This window comes from Amblyraja radiata, chromosome 9 (genome assembly GCF_010909765.2).
Source record: "Amblyraja radiata isolate CabotCenter1 chromosome 9, sAmbRad1.1.pri, whole genome shotgun sequence".
Classification (NCBI taxonomy): Eukaryota; Metazoa; Chordata; class Chondrichthyes; order Rajiformes; family Rajidae; genus Amblyraja; species Amblyraja radiata.
Window position 1 is genome coordinate 16174673 of NC_045964.1, and position 20760 is coordinate 16195432.

Consider the following 20760-nt stretch of genomic DNA (forward strand, 5'->3'; position numbering starts at 1 on the left):
TAACATGCTACTGTAAAGAGTAGTTGAAGCATAAATACTTGCTGTGGTGAATTGTCTGTTTCCGCTGAATAGATGTTGTGCAGAAGAAACCTTTGTTGCATATTTGGGTGCGACAATTAATGGGTTAAACTTGCTAACTTTGTAGTTTGGAAAATTTGAGCCTGGTTTGCTCATTTATGATTTGGTTGGATCCTCTAAGGTTCATTAAAGTGCTCTGCTTACAGATACTGATGGGCAAAGTGACATCCCATTTCATTTTCATTTTTCTGAACCGTCCTTATCTTTCCAAGATGTACTTCGTTCATAAGATGGTACCTTTGTCTCTTCTTACCAGCACAACCTTGAATGTGTACCAAGTCTTGCAACAAGCAGGCATGGGGTGCTTCATTAGCTGATCGTGTCATCCATATAACAGTACAGGATGAGGCTCTTCAGCCCATCTGGTTCAAGCCAGCTCCCAGTAACATCAATCCTGCTACTTCTTTGGATCCCTGCAATCTGTTCACTCCTATACAATTATTTCAACTATTCATCTGTAATAACAGTTAACTCACAGGAGCCAATCAACCTACAATAATGTGTAAGGAGGAACTGCAAATGCTGGTTTAAACCGAAGATAGACACAAAACGCTGGAGTAACTCAGCGGACAGGCAGCATCTCTGGAGAGAAGGAATGGGTGACGTTTCGGGTCGAGACCATAATGGCTTGGGAAACCAAACTGAGCAATTGTGCACATGCTATTGTTCAGTAAGTGATATTGATAATGCCATCCATTTTTTGCTAATTGGGCAGATTGCATAGTAATTATCCAGTCTTGTGGTCTGGAGAAAACTGATAAATTTTCTGTATTCTTACATAGATGTTAGTCTTGCAGCTCGACTGGAACAGCTTAGGTAGGGGTGCCACTAGTTCATGATGGAGAATGCTGGGACATTGGCTGATAAGTGTGAAACAGGCATGTCAATCTGTTCCTTGTCTAATATGTGGGCTCATCCTATAAATCCTCAAGTTACTAATAATAAGAAGAAGGGTTTCGGCCCGAAACGTTATCTATTTCCTTCGCTCCATAGATGCTGCTGCACCCGCTGAGTTTCTCCAGCATTTTTGTGTACCTACTAATAATAAATATTGTTCTGTCTTAATGGCTCTCCAGCTCACATTCCCATGTTCCATCCGAACATTTGAGTCACTTCCCTCGACTATAAGCTGTTCAACCACTAATCTTTGCTGATCTCGATTTAGGCCACATGCCCATGTTCCTTTGCAATGCTGAAATGAACATAAATTTAGAAATGACACGAACAGAAACCACAGGCAGTCACGTATTGGAATTTTCCATTTGAGCTTTGTCTTTGTTCATCCAGAAAGAGTATTGTGAAATTCCATACAACATTTCCAGTTTTGTGATTTCCTGCCATTAGAATTTATTTAAAATATTCTGCAACTGTAAATTGTCAAATGTAGACCTCCTGAATTCAGCAGAAACTCATGAAAAAGAATACAAGATATTTATGACCAGGGAATTTTGTAGAAACCTAAGAATAAAAAGGACCGATGATGAGATATTGAATGATGAGAGAGAAGAGGATGGTACGGCTCTTATCATTAGCCAATGATTATTGACAACTAATGAGGAATAGCCGATGATTGATCTTGCTTTCCTAAGCAGTGTAAAAGGTATGTTACAATTGCAAGATCTAAGTTTTTGCTGACTCGCGATTACACTACGTTTGTGAAAACCTTTGTGTGTTAGTAATTGGGGTCTGAAGGCATTATAATTAACACCTTGCTTTGTGTAAATACACATTATGACCAGTAAGAGCTGTTGTCTAATTGCATAGGTTTGTTACATCTATTAACACGCAATGTGGAGTATATAAATATGAAACAGTAACCTACTGTTATTACTATACACAGCAGACTTACCTAAAATACATAATGCATTAGGATAATGAATTACAAGGTACCAGGATGCGATGTAAGGAATACAAGCAAGAAGAAGCCACATGTGCCTGCTCCCCATTAAATAAAATCAGTGTTGATCTTTTTGATGTCACTTTCTTTGCAAACCCCAAACCCTAAGTCTTATGAATGCGAGGAGCAGGAGCAGACCACTTGGCCCTCTCAACCTGCTCCTTCATTTAATAACAGATCGAATCATGACTTCAATTTCACATTCTTGGTGACCTACTGCAACTTTACACCTTGTTTATCAAAAATCAATTTACCTCTGCCTGGAAAAGATTTAAAGATTCTGCTCCGTGCCCTTTGATATCAAAAACAACACTCCAATGGTGTAGCTGTAGCAGTGTATATGAGACACTTTATATGGTGTCATATTCGATTACTACGCACCGAAAAATTATTCCTGCAGTAAGTAACTGGAAATGAATTAATGTTTCAGATTGTTATCTTTTCATTAGAATGCAGGTAGGTCATCACCGTGAAATTATATATTTTTTCTCTCCACAGATACTTCAATTTATTTTGCGCAATATTTCCAGTATTTTTTGTTTTTATTTTAGATTTCTAGCATCAGCAGTTATTTCCTTTTAAAATTCCAAAGAGTTTAACTGACTTGAATTTATTCTTATTTCTTAACAATATTAAAATGATCTTGCTACTCATGTTAAATCAGTTGATCTTATTAAAACACAGGACTTTTATGGGGCTTTCAGAGTAGTCATATGGGTCATGTTTATCTAAGAAAAGCTGTCTAGAACCAGGGCTCATGGTCCCAAAGCAGGGGTTGGCTCTTCAGGCCAGATTATAAGAAATCTCTTCACCTAGAGGGTGGTGAATCTTGTGAATTCTCTACCCAAGAGGGCTGTAGAAGCGAGGCCACTGAGTATTTTAAACAGAGTTTTAAAAGTTGAGGGGAATCAGCAAGTGGTGGGTTTGTGCTGGCAGGTGGTACTGAGGTAAGAGACCGGCTTACATCTTCTTTAATGGTTGAGCAAACATGAAGAGCCAAATAGTATTAGTCCCTTTTCCATTTCTTATTTTAATTCTATTGGTGGTTCTTAATTTATGGATTGAAAGATACAGCATTGAATCAGACACTTCGCCCCACCAAGTCCACGCTGACCATTGATCACTCGTTCATACAGGTTACATAGATGCATAGACATTCGGTGCAGGAGTAGGCCATTCGTCCCTTCGAGCCAGCACCGTCATTCAATATGATCATGTCTGATCATCCACAATCAGTACCCCGTTCCTGCCTTCTCCCCATATCCCTTGATTCCGCTAGCCCTGAGAGCTCTATCTAACTCTTTTTTGAATGCATCCAGTTAATCGGCCTCCACTGCCCTCTGAGGCAGAGAATTCCACAAATTCACAACTCTGTGTGAAAAAGTTTTTCCTCTTCTCAGTTCTAAATGACCTACCCCTTATTCTTAAACTGTGGCCCCTGGTTCTGGACTCCCCCAACATCGGGAACATATTTCCTGCATCGAGAGTGTCCAATCCCTTAATAATTTTATATGTTTCTATAGCATCCCCTCTCAACCTACTAAACTCCAGTGCATAGAAGCCCAGTTGCTCCATTCTTTCATCATATGACCGTCCCGCCACCCCTGGAATTAACCTTGTGAACCTACGCTGCACTCCTTCAATAGCAAGAATGTCCTTCCTCAAATTAGGAGACCAAAACTGCACACAATGCTCCAGATGTGGTCCCACCAGGGCCCTAAACAACTGCAGAAGGACCTCTTTGCTCCTATACTCAACTCCTCTTGTTATGAAGGCCAACATGCCATTAGCTTTCTTCACTGCCTGCTGTACCTGCAGGCTTACTTTCAGGTTCTATGTTATCCCACTTTCTCATCCACTTCTTACACACTAGGGGGCATTTACAGAGGTCAACTATCCTACAAACCTGCACATCTTTGGAATGTGGGAGGAAACTGGAGCATCCAGAAGAAATCTATGCTGTCACAGGGAGTATGTGCAGACTCCACACAGACAGCACCTGAGGTTAGGATCGATCTTGGGTCTTTGGTGCCGAGGCAGCTGCTCTTCCAGCTGTTCCACTTTTGGCCCTTGCTTTAGATCTGAACTCCATTTGGCTCTTCTCACTCCAAATGTCGCGATTCCCGCACATTAACACTACCCTACATGCATTAAGGACAATTTTACATTAATACCAAGCCAATTAACATACAAACCTATAAGTCTTTGGAGCGTAGGAGGAAACCGAAGATCTCGGCGAAAACCCACACAAGTGACGGGGTGTGCAAACTCAGTACACACAGCACCCGTAGTCAGGAAAGAACCTGGGTCTCTGGCGCACCCGTGCCGCACCAATTTTGCACCTACCACCCTTAGCCCTCTATGCTCATTCTGTGGGTGGAGAAAATGGATGGGAGAAGGAAGACAATTTTGAGCTCGGTGTTTTCTCGTGGCACTCTCAGCAATACCTTTCTGTGCCCTACTACCAGCCCCACCCTAGACGACTGGCAGGAAACACACTAAGGATTTGCTGTCCAGATACAACAGTTTTACAATCAATGGTGTTTGCCATACATTGAAATCAATTGTATTTTTAAAACAAATACAATGAACAGGAGTGTGGAAATATAATTGGGTAATGGCAGCATATTAGGATAAGAATATTATTTCAATAATTTTCTACATTGCCCACCTTTGAAAAGTGTTCGATCAAACTGCTCATTTTACTGTCCTATGTCTTGCACACAGGGTTCAAAAAGAATCTTAAGATCGCATGAGATTATACTGCCGCCTTGTGGCCTGGTGGAGACCGACCTCGCACTAACCTTCTCACTGCAGGTATCTGATTCATTTGCTTCTGCTTTTTATATTTCTGGAAACATTTTACTGGAAGATGCATGCAAAGTCGATTTGGTAACGTTTATCCTTGATGGTATAAATTCTTTCCATACCGATTGTAAGAAGGCAATCAATTCACCTTAGCTCAACAAACCGGAATTGTCTGATGTCTGACCATACAGTTGCCCCCCCCCTCCCCCCGACATCAGTCTGAAGAAGGGTCTCGACCCCAAATGTCACCTATTCCTTCTCTCCATAGATGCTGCCTTACACGCTGAGTTTCTCCAGCATTTTTTGTCTACCTTCGATTTTTACAGCATCTGCAGTTCTTTTTTAACCATACAGTTGTGTACTACATAAAGATGAAGGTATATGCAGATTATTGATTTAGTACAAAAGCTCACGAGGCAGAGATTCTCACACACATCTCTAACCTGGTCTATTGCATTTGGTGCTTGCTCCTCTACATTGGCGAGCATGCATTTATTTGGCGAGCATTTTGCAGAACACCTACAGCCATACTGATCTTCCAGATGCATGCCATTTCAACTCCCATTCCCACACTGACCTGTCTGTCCCACTGCCAGGGTGAGATCAAATACAAACTAACGAAGCACCTCGTATTCCACTTGGGCAGCCTCTAGCCCAATAGAAAGAGCGTTTAATTTTTCAATTCAGGTAACCCTAACCCTGTGTGCTCTTTATCATAGAAAATAGGTGGAGGAGGCCATTCAGCCCTTCGAGCCAGCACCGCCATTCATTGCGATCATGGCTGATCGTCCCCAATAAATAACCCATGCCTGCCTTCTCCCCATATACCTTGATTCCACTAGCCCCTAGAGCTTTATCTAACTCTCTTCAATTTTCAGCTCTATCTTTAGTAGTTCACACAGGATCTCTCTCTTTCACCACCTCATTATGTAGACTCATTAAGCTGCCCCAAGCAGTATCATCTTCCTTCACCCACACACCTATCTACCTGGGTTACTTCTCCCTTGGTTCATTTTCACTCACAGCTTTCCTCCCTCACCTACGGCACCATCTGCTCATCATCCATTACACTTGAGTCTGAACTGATTGTATCTATGTTACAGTACATCTGATCTGTTTGGATAGCGTGCAAAACAAAGCTTTTCACTGTACCTTTCCCCCTCATTTACCTATCACTAACTAGACTTTTTGACTCCTTCCGCTCACTTCTATGTACTGGCTACCTTCCCTTTGCATTCTCAGTCCTGATGCAGGGTCACAACACAAAATGTCCACCATCCCTTTGCCTCCATAGATGCTGCTTGTTCTGCTGAGTTCTTCCCACTGTTTAGTTTTTATCCTCCAGATTCCAGCACCTGCAGTTGCTTGTCTCCTTTACTCATCTATTATGTATACTGCCCTTAATGTCTATGTGCAAGTTCCCATTTTTGTCCTTAGTAGGCCTCATTCCTCCGCATTTTGACCTTTTACTATTTACACGTCATTAGCTTTGGAGAGATCTGGATTCCTGCCAAATAATCATTTCCAATTTTCACTTTGCCTTTCAATTGTTTTTCATATATACATCAGCCTGTTTCTGGATCGCATTAACAACCTGACAATTGTCGTAATACTTAATGGAACCATTGAAGAGTGAATGGAAGATTTAATGGAACCATTGAAATAAGAATGAGCAGTTTACTCTGGCCGGATATTAAATCAAGGGCAAAACGCGGAGGGTGGGGGGAGGGAGTGTTATGAAATATAGAGTCCATTAGCAAAATACTGCATGTGGTAGAAATCGGAAATAAAACAAAATGTTCGGATATCTGTCAGCATCTGAGGAGAGACGAATAAAGTTTGTTCCAGGCCTATTGTTCTGAGTTGTGACCTGGAATATACTGCCAAAAATAGTGGTGGAGCAGGTACAAGTGGTAATTGGATAAGTGGTGGAACAAATGAAAATTGTAAAGCATCAGTGTAAGAGCAGGGAAATGGAACAAATTGAACATGTAGCCAGCAGTGGTACAGTGGGACAAATATCATTCCCCAGATCTATCCTGTATGATAGATTATATGCTGCAAGTGCATTATTATCCCTCGTGTTCTGCAGAGAGATCTTGTCGCTGCTTTAGGAGGAATTTTAATCATCAAGTTGGCAGCTTCGTATTCACTTGGATACGTTGCAAGATTATTCAGTATGAGTCACCTATTCTGCTGTTGTGAGATCAGTGATGTTGATTGAAGATTTTAATCTCACACAATTTCACCATGTAATAACTGAACATGGTGCAAAATGTGAGACAAGATTTGTGTCTCTAATGCAGAATTGTGCCTTGTAGCCTGTACTGTTTGTACTGGTTTTATGTTGCAGCAAAAGTGTATCCGTCCTCCGTCATTTTTGCCACCTCCAACGTGACCCCACCACTCGCCACATCTTCCCATCTCCGCCCCTGTCTGCTTTCCGCAAAGACCGCTCCCTCCGTAACTCCCTGGTCAATTCTTCCCTTCCCACCCGTACCACCCCCTCCCCGGGCACTTTCCCCTGCAACCGCAAGAGATGCTACACTTGTCGCTTTACCTCCCCCCTCGACTCCATTCAAGGACCCAAGCAGTAATTCCAGGTGAGACAGAGGTTCACCTGCACCTCCTCCAACCTCATCTATTGCATCCGCTGCTCTAGATGTCAGCTGATCTACATCGGTGAGACCAAGCATAGGCTTGGCGTAGTCCTGGGCCTCCTCCATGGCCAGAGTGAACACCACCGGAAATTGGAGAAGCAGCACCCCAACGGCATAAACATTGACTTTTCTAATTTCCGGTAGCCCTTATTGTCTCCTCCCCTTCTCAGCTCTCCCTCGGTCCTCTGGCTCCTCCTCTTCCTTTCTTCTGCTTTCCTTTGCTTGTCCAACCCTTTCTCCAAACCTGTCCCACGTTGAGTGTTGTCCCTGTCAATTCAATGAGGTAAGTTGTCTCCATTGCATCCTGTTGCGAACTTAGAAAAGCAAATGCAAAAAATAGCTGCTGATCATCGTATGCAGGCCGCTTCCACACTTAGATCAACAGTGCAGATGTATTACGGTATTCTTGTGTTCTTTGGGTCAGACTCACAAGTACTTAACTCACAAGTACTTAGATAAGATATTCATTTGGAGCTGTGCAGTGTCATGCTAGGAACCAGATGTGAAATCTTCACTCCCTTCTGTTGGGTACTACTGTGCCAAGAAAAGTGGGATGAATCCCTGTTTTCAATTGGAGTTTCTCTATTAATGAATGGTGTGCTAGGGTGTGGAGAAACTGCCTATGCAAGCTTTTGTTGGTTGTACTGGATGAGGCTGAGAGGTGGGGCTCAAGGCTGCACCTTGGCCGGCACAGTGAGTGTGGGGTCTGGCATCTGTTGTGATCAGACTCTACAGATCCTGCTGCTCCCTCATTTCAGCGGAAGTTGATGGAAGCTGCTGTCTTCCCCTCTTTACGCAACTCTCTCTGAGGCCTGAGAATTTCCCTGTCGTAACAAGCTCAATGGCCAGCAACCAGCAGGTGAGCCGCTTTGCTTAATCTACCACTTATTATTTTTTCCCCCCAACAGTATCCACATTTTCTCAAAAGGGAGGGCAACAAACTGCAAATCATGCTTCAGAGACGAAAGCGGTACAAGAACCGGACCATTCTGGGATACAAGACTCTGGCTGTTGGTTCCATTAGCATGGCTGAGGTGAGATGTGGATAAAGAATCAAACTACCTGGCTTTGTCACTGTTCACTGTGGAAGTCATTTTGATTTTGTGCAATGATGTCTTTCTTGTTAGAAGTTGGAAAAAATCCGAATTACAGTCATAGTGAGAGACAGCGCAGAAAAAGGCTCTTCGGCCTAGAGAGTCCAGGCCGACCATGATCACACTGTACACTAGCACGATCCTACCCACTAGGGTTAATTTATAATTTTACCGAAGCCAATTAACCTACAAACCTGTACGTCTTTGGAGAGTGGGAGGAAACCGGAGCACTCGGAGAAAACCCATGAGGTCACGGGGAGAACGTACAAACTCCGTACAGACAGCACCTGTGGCCAGGATCGAAGCCGGAACACTGTGCTATAAGACAGCACCTCTACCACTTTTACCACTGTGCTGCCATTTACACCAATACTATACTAATCGCATTTTATTCTCCACATTCCCATCGACCCTCCAGATTCTACCACTCACCAATGCGCTGTGGAAATTTGCGGTGACTAATTGATCCGGCACATCTTTTGAGATGTGGGGGGGAATCCTTGAAGGAAACCCCAGGGTGAATGTGAAAACTCCACACAGATTCGCAATGCGTTAAGGTTATCAAAAACAAAACCTACATTAATATTGCACACGTCATATCCATTTTAATGCGGTCCAAAGCCATTGAGTTAAAAAATATATATAAATGCTCTTGTAATATCAGAAAAGTAGCAGCAAGTTTGCCAGTAACTAGCTCCAGCAAGCAATGGTGTAATAATTGACCAGTTGATGTATTCCAGTAATGTTGTTTGATGGACAACTATTGACCAATGTATGAAGAGGCTGCTCCTGCTCTTCATTAGAACTGAGCCTTGGAATCCTTTGTATTCAATTGTAAAAAAACTACAAGGACTTATGTTCACCAATAAAAAAAATACAGCAGATGTTGGAAATCTTAAGTAAAAACATAAATTGGTGGAAAAATAGGGTTAGGTAGCATCTGTACAAGAGAAAGAGACCCACACTTCCCTGGTCACACACTCATTTCACCCCCGCCATTGGGATGAAGGTACAGGAGCCTGAAAACTAACGTCCAGGTTCAGGAACAGCTTCTTCTCTACAGCCATCAGGCTGTTAAACACTACAACCGCAAACAAGCTCTGAACTACATAGACTACTATTGTTATTTTTTCACTATTTTTGTTTGTTTCTTGTGTGTCACACACACACACACACATTTTTCTCATTTATTGTGTATAGTGTACTATGTTTACATATTCTGTTCTGCAAGTAAGAATGTAATTGTTCTATCTGGAACATATGACAATAAAACACTCTTGACTCTTGAAATGTGGATGTTAGATTTCACGTTGCAAGAACAGGGGGTGCTGACTGGGATTCCAGTTGACTGACAATAAGAATATGTAGAAACAACATTTGCAAGTATTAAGTATAGATTTTTTGTTTATGTCTTCTCTTACACAGGTAATGCAGCATCCAACAGAAGGTGGCCAAGTCCTCACCCTGCTCAGTAACCTAAAGCAAGCTGCAATAAAAGTGGCAGAAATCTGGATCTTTGCGTTGTCCAGCCAGCCAATTGATCATGAGGACAGTGCAATGCAGCCTGGTCAAAAAATAAAATCAACAGGTGGGATAGAATGCATCGCAACATGTATATCGAAAAAGAAATACTATTCATTCCAATAATAAGTACTGATATTTAGTTGACCCATGCATTCAGATTTGCGAACTGTTAATTTGGAAAGGTATACGAGGTTTATTAAGTGTTTCAATACCAATGTACAATAAGAAAAATGATTTTATTATATTGTAATTTTCTTGGGATGTAGAAAGTCATTCAGTCCATCGACTATATGCCAGCTCTTAGACCAAAACTGTTTCCTCCACAATTTTCCTCGTAACCTCGTCTCTCGCACATTGACACCCCTCTGATTCTTGCACCTCCATCTGCACGAGGGGTAATTTACAATAGCCAATTAACCTCACAACCCACACATCATTGGCATATGGGAGGAAACCACAGCACCCATAGAAATAACAGGTGGACGAGAATTCACACAAGAATTCACAATACAACATAATGTTTAAATCTCATTGTCATGGATTTATAGACCAAATGGAAGGAATTTAGTGTTTAATACCATTTAAATCATCTTGCGAGTAGGTTTTTCTGGAACGCGATCATTTTGAACGTTGCGGTTGCGGTGAATTTAAACTCCATATCGGCAGGAAAAATACTGCCGGTTCGTATGGGCGAAAAAAATCACCATTTTGCAATGTAAAATGTGAATTAAAGGCATCTTAAGGAGCACTTTTATACATAAAATAAACGGCTTTCATTTACCTGTCCCGTACCTGAAATCCGTCCCCGTTGTCGGCATTGACGGCTTTAGAAGCTGATTTTAAAATCACACCAGCGCTGAACTGAAAAAAAAATACACAGAACGCCCGTCGGAACGATTCTTCAGCAAAAGCTTGCACTCCAACAAAATATAATCCAGGACAAGGTAGGAGAAACCCGCGTTTTAACCCCGCCCCCCCCCCTCAAAGGCGCCAAAATCTCGCACACAGCCAGTGGCAGAATTGCAGCGCCGCTGAAGGTAAGTATTGTAACATACTTACTCCAAGGTGTTTAGTTTTTATTTTCAGTTTTTATTGAGTGTATACTCTTCCATATAAAAAATGATTTTGCTTCATTTTCCTCAGGCTAATTGTATGGCTTCTTCCAGGCATTAATTACACGTTTTACATTTGTAGCTGCTCTCCAGAACCTTGTTCTCACTCCTCAATGTGGAATTTTGTGAGACCCGTCTGTAAATTTTACACGTGTCTGTAAATATTAACAGGCGAATTGATCGTGTAGTGTGCTGCTGCACATGTCAGCAACAACCACAGGTTTAGTTTGCAGAGCTCAACACACTGATTTTCTTCCTTCTATTATCCCTCCCACTCCGGACGGTAAATGGCATTATCTCTTTCGTTCCATCAAAAGTAAGACTAAGATCGTGATCGGAGATCATGGGAATTACTGAATGGAAAACCCTTCTGTTCAACTCCTCTTCTGCTGTTTGAATGATGTTGGTGTTGTTGAGTCCATATGGCCATTGGTTTATTTTAAATGATCTAGAACAGATTTAGAAATAATATACAATATGACCCTGTGAATATGGCCTTTGGAAACCATGTGCAAAATCACCAGTTCATCAGGTATGGTACACTTGTCGTATAACCCATCTTAAATTATCATGGATCATCTTTCTCTATAATTGAAGAGCTTGCTACATTTACTGATCCAATCTCCAGCAATGTAATAAAATTAGTCACATTATTTTTAAACTGTATGTGGGTGTTAAGGCCTTAAAATGTAATTAAATGCAAGTATATCCCTCATTATTTATGTAGTTTTTACAGTGTTAATTGCAACACTTAAACCAGAGATTTTTTGTGGTGCTTGATTTATTATTCGAATCTGCTTATAGCAATGCAAGCTTTTATGTTGTTGAGATGAATTTATTTGAAATTGCTTTTGTTATTTCACAGATAACTACTCAGAAGAAGAGTATGAAAGTTTCTCTTCTGAGCAGGAAGCCAGTGATGATGCAGTCCAAGGACAAGTATGTAGCACTTGAAATATCCACAAATATTTCTACATGTGTCCTTATATGGTCATGTCATAAGAGACAGGTGTAGAATTAGGCCATTTGTCCTATCAAGTCTGCCATTCAATCATGGCTGATCTATCCTCTCCCTTTTCCTGTTCTCCTGCCTTCTCCCCATAACCTCTGACACCCGTACTAATCAAGAATCTATCTACCTCTGCCTTAAAAAATATCCACTGACTTGACCTCCACAGCCTTCTGTGGCAAAGAATTCCACAGATTCACCACCCTCTGCCTAAAGATTTAAGTCTGCAACAAGCATCTCCACATCTCCAGTTCTGGCAAGACTTCCCCGCTTGTACTCCCCATCCTGCAATAAAGTCCCAGGTTCCATTTGCCTTCCTAATATCTTGGTGTTTCTACTTCCTAACTTTGTGCTTCATGGACAAGAATATACAGTCTCAATGTTTAAGAAGGAACTGCAGATGCTGGAAAATCGAAGGTAGACAAAAATGATGGAGAAACTCAGCGGGTGAGGCAGCATCTATGGAGCGAAGGAAATAAGCAACGTTTCGGGTCGAAACGTTGTGGAAGAAGGGTTTCGACCTGAAACTTTGCCATTTCCTTCGCTCCATAGATGCTGCCTCACCCGCTGAGTTTCTCCAATATACAGCCTCATGCAGTCTCTCTCAATTTAAGGTATCATCCCGACTATTTCCCATATTATAAATCATCTACCAAATATTTATCCACTTGCTTAACCTATTTTGAGTCTCTTTGACCTGTAAATGGTAAATGCTCTGCTGCCCAGCTTCATTCTGGAATTCTGGGATAGGAGCATTGCATTTGACATTTACAAATCCATTTGAATCTTTACAGTATTTTGGAAACTTTGAAACATCACAGCCAGTTTTTCAGCTGCCATTTCTTTTCAGACTCACACCAGGTCCAAGACCTTAAATCCTCTTTGGTCATCAGTATATTTTTTCCTATGATAGTGATTTTAAGTGCCTTTCTCCTTCAAGAGTCAAGTGTTTAATTGTCATACAGTGTCCTCCATAATGTTTGGGACAAAGACCCATCATTTATTTATTTGCCTCTGTACTCCACAATTTGAGATATGTAATAGAAAAAATTGTTAAAGTGCACATTGACAGATTTTATTGAAGGGTATTTTTATTCATTTTGGTTTCACCATGTAGAAATTACAGCTGTGTTTATACATAGTCCCCCCCATTTCTGGGCACCATAATGTTTGGGACACATGGCTTCACAGGTGTTTGTAATTGCTCAGGTGTGTTTAATTGCCTCCTTAATGCAGGTAGAAGAGAGCTCTCAGCACCTAGTCTTTCCTCCAGTCTTTCCATCACATTTGGAAACTTTTATTGCTGTTTATCAACATGAGGACCAAAATTGTGCCAATGAAAGTCAAAGAAGCCATTATGAGACTGAGTAACAAGAATAAAACTGTTAGAGACATCAGCCAAACCTTAGGCTTACCAAAATCAACTGTTTGGAACATCATTAAGAAGAAAGAAAGCACTGGTGAGCTTGCTAATCACAAAGGGACTGGCAGGCCAAGGAAAACCTCCACAGCTGATGATAGAAGAATTCTCTCTCTATAATAAAGAAAACCCCCCATCACCTGTCCGACAGATCAGAAACACTCTTCAGGAGTCAGATGTGGATTTGTCAATGACCACTGTCCGCTGAAGACGGAAGTGGCGGTGCTGGTGAACGGCTGCGGCTCGCCTGTAGTCCGTTTGTTTTTACTTTTTTGTGTTTTTTTCGTTTTGTCTAGCTAAGTTTTTGTTTTTTTAGGTTGTGTTTATGTGTGTGGGGGGGTGGGGGTTGAAACAGGGCTTGCTGTCTCTCCCTTCGGGGGAATGCGACTTTTTTGTCGTATCCCCCTTCTCTGCCTCCGTCTGCGCTGAGGCCTATTGGCGGAGCTGGCGACCTCGAGGCTCCGGAGGCAGCCTGTCAGGACTCGCCCTGGGCTCACTCCCGTGAGGGCGGCCCAGCTCGGGGCTGGAACTGCGCTCCCGTGAGGGGCTGTGACGCTCCCGTGAGGGCGGCCTGGCGAGGGGCTGAGAAGCTCCCGTGTGGGCGGCCCAGCCCGAGGGTAACGGCGCTCCTGTGAGGGCGGCCCAGCCCGAGGGAAACATTGCTCCCGTGAGGGCGCAATGGCTCGGGGCTGGAACGGCGCTCCCGTGAGGGGCTGTGACGCTCCGTGGGGGCGGCCCAGCTCGAGGGTGGAACGGCGCTCCCGTCGGGGCGGCCCAGCCCGAGGGAAACGGCGCTCCCGTGGGGGCGGCCCAGCTCGAAGGTGGAACGGCGCTCCCGTCGGGGCGTCCCAGCTCGAGGGAAACGGCGCTCCCGTGAGGGCGGTCCAGCTCGAGGGTGGAACGGCGCTCCCGTGAGGGCAGCCTGCGCGGGGCTGAGACGCTCACGTGAAGGCGACCCGGCTCGGGGCTGGAACGATGCTCCGGTGGCTGAGACGGCGTTCTGGCGGCCGCGGGCCAGTGGACGACGTCGTCAACAGCTGTGTCCGCTGGACTGGAGGGCGGCAGCTTCGACCACCCCGGGCCGCGGTGTTTGAACCGGCCCGTTCGTGGAGCTCGGTGAGCCGCGGGACTGATTTACCCGGTGGGGTATCGCCTCAGCGCAGAGGGAGAAGAGGAGGGAAGAGACTGCAGCCCTAAGATTTTTGCCTCCAACACAGTGAGGAGGTGCTTGGTGGACTCACTGTGGTGGATGTTAATTTGTGTTTACTGTCTGTTCTGTTGTCTATTATTGTATTATTGTATGTATGACTGCAGGCACGAAATTTCGTTCAGACTGAAAGGTCTGAATGACAATAAAGGAAATTCAATTCAATTCAATTCAAGACTTCATGAACAGAAATAGAGGCTACACTGCAAGATGCAAACCACTGGTCAGCCGCAAAAATAGGATGGCCGGATTACAGTTTGCCAAGAAGTACTTAAAAGAGCAACCACAGTTCTGGAAAAAGGTCTTGTTTACAGATGAGATGAAGATTAACATATCCGAGTGATGGTAAGAGCAAAGTATGTAGGAGAGAAGGAACTGCCCAAGATCCAATGCATACCACCTCATCTGTGAAACATGGTGGTGGGGGTGTTATGGCCTGGGCATATATGGCTGCTGAAGGTACTGGCTCACTTATCTTCATTGATGATACAAATGCTGATGGTGGTAGCATAATGACTTCTGAAGTGTATAGACACATTCTATTTGCTCAAGTTCAAATAAATGCCTCAATATAATTGGCCATTGGTTAATTTTACAGCAAGACAATGATCTCAAACATACTGTTAAAGCAACAAAGGAGTTTTTCAAAGGGAAAGAATGGTAAATTCTTGAGTGGCCAAGTCAATCACCCGATCTGAACCCAATTGAGCATGCCTTTTATATGCTGAAGAGAAAACTGAAGGGGACTAGCCCCCAAAACAAGCATAAGCTAAAGATGGCTGCAATACAGGCCTGGCAGAGCATCACCAGAAAAGCCACCCAGTAATTGGTGATATCCACGAATCACAGTCTTCAAGCAGTCATTGCATGCAAAGGATATGCAACAAAATACTAAACATGACTACTTTCATTTACATGACATTGCTGTGTCCCAAACATTATGGTGCCCTGAAATGAGGGGACAATGTATAAACACTGCTGTAGTTTCTACATGGTGAAACCAAAATGTATAAAAATGGCCTCTATTAAAATCTGACAAAGTGCAGTTTAACCACGTGATTTATTTTTCTATTAAAAAAACTCAAATTGTGGAGTACAGATAAATGATGGGTCTTTGTACCAAACATTATGGAGGGCACTGTATGTCCCAGATAGAACAATTAAATTCTTACATGCAGCAGCACAATAATATATGTAAACATAGTACACTGTAAACAACATAATAAACAAGAAAAAAAGTTCAGTTTGTGCAAATAGACATACGCGCGTGCACGCACACACGCACACACACACACACACATCCCCACTCATACACACGCCCCTACACACACACACACGCACACACACCCACACACACACACACCCACACACCCCCCCCCCACACCCCCCCCCCCACGCACACACACGCACACACCCACACACACCACACACACCACACACATCAAATAACAAACAAAAAATAATAATTAAAAAAGCCAAAACCAATGCCTTCTCTTTCTCCTTCCATTTTCTGCCGATATTGGAATGCTTTTAGTTCTTTTTCAGTGAAGGTGGATACAAAATATTTATTCCAAGTCTCTGCCTTACTTTATTTTCAGCTATTAATTCACCAGTTTCATTCTCTGTGATCAAAGTGTACCTTGACTATGCTTACATTTTGCATACTTGTGGCAGTTCTCAGTGTCATTCTTGTTTCTTGTTATGTTCGGCCTTTAAATTATTTGTCATCTCTTGCTGGTTTCTCCATATGTCTCTATCTTCTGGCCTATTAACCTTTGTAACATTCTGTCCTTTTAATTTGAACCTTCCTTTGATATAATTTATTTTCTTTCTCTATGAATATATTTCTGAAAGAAATATATTCATGTTAAGAATTATAAAAAGTCTCCTTGTTTTTCTGCCACTGTCTATTGCAGGATAGGTTCCCAACCCTTTTCGTCCCGTTTACCCCTGGCAACTTTAATAGCACGTAACAAAGCTATTTCACTTATTTATGAACAACTAATGATGAACAGATACCAGTATACCAGAACCAAACACAGTCAGTCAATGAAAAAAAATATGTACCAATCCGGAATCCGGGTAGGTGAAATTTACCTCCTGGGGGTAAATTTACCCCAGGTTGGGAACCCTTGGTCTATTGTATCATGTTGCAATCTATTTTCACAGTTCATTTTTTTGCAAACCTATATTTCTCACTATCAAACTGGATGTGATATTTCATTGTTATGATAATTTTGCATTATGCATGACCAGATCTGTTGCCTGGTTGGTTCACAATTTATTCCAATTTTCTAAACCAGTGATGAACACAATAATTAGCCGTAAACGGGTTTAATAATGCGGATTGGGTATGTTTGAGGCACTGTCTAAAGCAGGCACAATGAGCCGGGAGGTTTCTCCTTTTAAAAATGAAACGTATTCATGTATAACTATTTAACATTTGCACAGATTGGAGGGAAAATTTAATTGCACCCTTTGTACATCCAGAAAATATTTGAGTCTAGCCCTGTGTGAATGGGGGAAATTAGATTTGTTCTTATATCCTCACCTCCCTAGTGATATTCCTCACCTTTCCTAAAGAAGATTTTAGTTTATTAAACCACTAGTCGGCACTTATCCTGGGCAAGCACCATCCAATTGTCTCCTCCCTCACTCTTTCCCCATAGCCCTTAGATAACCCCAGACTTCATCGCAAAACATTCCCGTAGAATTGAACTCAAATGTATATAATTAGGAAAGGAAAAATAGATTATGAAAGAAAACTGGCAGGGAACATAAAAACTGACTGCAAATGTTTTTATAGATATGTGAAAAGAAAGAGATTAGTTAAAACAAATGTAGATCCCTTGCAGTCAGAAACAGGTGAGTTGATCATGGGGAACAAGGATATGGCGGACCAATTGAATAACTACTTTGGTTCCGTCTTCACTAAGGAAGACATAAATAATCTGCCGGAAATAGCAGGGGACCGCGGGTCAAAGGAGTTGGAGGAATTGAGTGAAATCCAGGTTAGTCGGGAAGTGGTGTTGGGTAAATTGAATGGATTAAAGGCCGATAAATCCCCAGGGCCAGATAGGCTGCATCCCAGAGTATTTAAGGAAGTAGCTCCAGAAATAGTGGATGCATTAGTAATAATCTTTCAAAACTCCTTAGATTCTGGAGTAGTTCCTGAGGATTGGCGGGTAGTAAACGTAACCCCACTTTTTAAGAAGGGAGGGAGAGAGAAAACGGGGAATTACAGACCAGTTAGTCTAACATCGGTAGTGGGGAAACTGCTAGAATCAGTTATTAAAGATGGGATAGCAGCACATTTGGAAAGTGGTGAAATCATTGGACGAAGTCAGCATGGATTTATGAAAGGTAAATCATGTCTGACGAATCTTATAGAATTTTTTGAGGATGTAACTAGTAGCGTGGATAGGGGAGAACCAGTGGATGTGGTGTATCTGGACTTCCAGAAGGCTTTCGACAAGGTCCCACATAAGAGATTAGTATACAAACTTAAAGCACACGGCATTGGGGGTTCAGTATTGATGTGGATAGAGAACTGGCTGGCAAACAGGAAGCAAAGGGTAGGAGTAAACGGGTCCTTTTCACAATGGCGGGCCGTGACTAGTGGGGTACCGCAAGGCTCAGTGCTGGGACCCCAGCTATTTACAATATATATTAATGATCAAGATGAGGGAATTGAAGGCAATATCTCCAAGTTTGCGGATGACACTAAGCTGGGGGGCAGTGTTAGCTGTGAGGAGGATGCTAGGAGACTGCAAGGTGACTTGGATAGGCTGGGTGAGTGGGCAAATGTTTGGCAGATGCAGTATAATGTGGATAAATGTGAGGTTATCCATTTTGGTGGCAAAAACAGGAAAGCAGACTATTATCTAAATGGTGGCCGATTAGGAAAAGGGGAGATGCAGCGAGACCTGGGTGTCATGGTACACCAGTCATTGAAAGTGGGCATGCAGGTGCAGCAGGCAGTGAAGAAAGCGAATGGTATGTTAGCTTTCATAGCAAAAGGATTTGAGTATAGGAGCAGGGAGGTTCTACTGCAGTTGTACAGGGTCTTGGTGAGACCAGACCTGGAGTATTACATACAGTTTTGGTCTCCAAATCTGAGGAAGGACATTATTGCCATAAAGGGAGTGCAGAGAAGGTTCACCAGACTGATTCCTGGGATGTCGGGACTGTCTTATGAAGAAAGACTGGATAGATTTCGTTTATACTCTCTAGAATTTAGGAGATTGAGAGGGGATCTTATAGAAACTTACAAAATTCTTAAGGGGTTGGACAGGCTAGATGCAGGAAGATTGTTCCCGATGTTGGGGAAGTCCAGGACAAGGGGTCACAGCTTAAGGATAAGGGGGAAATCCTTTAAAACCGAGATGAAAAACGTTTTTCACACAGAGAGTGGTGAATCTCTGGAACTCTCTGCCACAGAGGGTATTGATTGATTGAATTGAATTGAATCCCTTTATTGTCATTCAGACCTCACGGTCTGAACGAAATTTCGTGCCTGCAGTCATACATACATCATACAATAATAAACAACAGTAAACACAAATTAACATCCACCACAGTGAGTCCACCAAGCACCTCCTCACTGTGGTGCAGGCAAAAAATCTTAGGGTTACTGTCTCTTCCCTCCTCTTCTCCCTCTGCGCTGAGGCGATTCCCCACCGGGCGATGGCACAATAGTCCCACGGCTCACCGAACCCCGCAACGGGTCGGTAGTTGAGGCCAGTTCATTGGCTATATTTAAGAGGGAGTTAGATGTGGCCCTTGTGGCTAAGGGGATCAGAGGGTATGGAGAGAAGGCAGGTACGGGATACTGAGTTGGATGATCAGCCATGATCATATTGAATGGCGGTGCAGGCTCGAAGGGCCGAATGGCCTACTCCTGCACCTAATTTCTATGTTTCTATGTTTCTATATGAATAATGTAAGTGTATGGAAGAGTTTCATGACATTTAGCCTTATTACATGTGCATTTCACAGTCCATTTGAGGTAAATTTGTCTTTCTTCATCCCAGCTAGAGGGTTAAATGACTTTTGAAAGGGGAAAGTAAAGGGGTGCTAACTATGGAATAGTTCCTAATGTGACATGTCTATATCCATTGATTAGTTTTCACCTTTTTTTTCAAGGATATGGAAGATGATGAATATGATATGGGTAAGCCAAAAAAACAAAGGAGGACAATCGTGAGAACAACCTCAATTACAAGGGTTAGTCTGGTTTAATTTGCAAATACTATTTTTCCAATATATTGAAATTTTGAGATGACACTAACATTTTATATATCCATGCAGCATGTCTCATTACTCATTTTATGTAAATATACATACCAATGTGTTTCTTTGCTGTTGACTGGTAAAATCTATCCATACTTCCCCTCCATATCAATTCAACATCAACTGAGCCATTTTCCTAAAAGAAAATTTGTACCAGAACAATTATAAGAAGGTTCATCTTGCTCGTTGCTGTAGAAAGCACAACTGCACCAGAATAATTTGAGTCTGATACTATCTATTGTGGGATTTGAATGAAATTACCAATTTTTAAAGTCACGGCCATATTTGCAGCCAATCAGGACCATCTTGAGTTTGTATGAAATTAGTTTTATCCAGCATTAAGCAGAGAATTTCACACTAATCTGTCAGTTATAATGCAAAAAAAGAAAAGCTGCTGGAGGAACTGAGCAAGTCGGGCAGTGTTTATGAAGGGAAATGGAATGGTGGCTTTTCATCCAGACTAAGGATGAAGAGGGAGTCTTGACATAAACCATAGTCTGTCTATTTCCCTCCACATTTGCTGCCTGACCTGATGAGTTCCTCTGATCGTTGGTTTTGTTACTACAGATTTGAGTATCTGCAGTCAATTATGAGGACAATGTTGACAGTGAAAGAGTAACGAGCGCCCTCGTCTAGTTCACTGCCCTTTCATAAATTAG

The 20760-nt window shown here is 42.5% G+C and overlaps 1 protein-coding gene across 5 annotated transcripts in view; it reads left to right on the forward strand.

Annotated features, from left to right (window-relative positions):
• The window catches only part of pacs2 (phosphofurin acidic cluster sorting protein 2), a 250623-nt gene that overhangs the window by 142635 nt on the left and 87228 nt on the right, over positions 1–20760 (forward strand). For all 5 annotated transcript variants that reach the window (XM_033026780.1, XM_033026783.1, XM_033026781.1 and 2 more), the window contains exons 3-7: positions 4703–4792; positions 8352–8477; positions 9963–10125; positions 12039–12112; positions 19955–20035. In XM_033026780.1, the coding sequence (XP_032882671.1) occupies positions 4703–4792; positions 8352–8477; positions 9963–10125; positions 12039–12112; positions 19955–20035 (534 nt within the window). The remainder of the gene's footprint in view (positions 1–4702; positions 4793–8351; positions 8478–9962; positions 10126–12038; positions 12113–19954; positions 20036–20760) is intronic.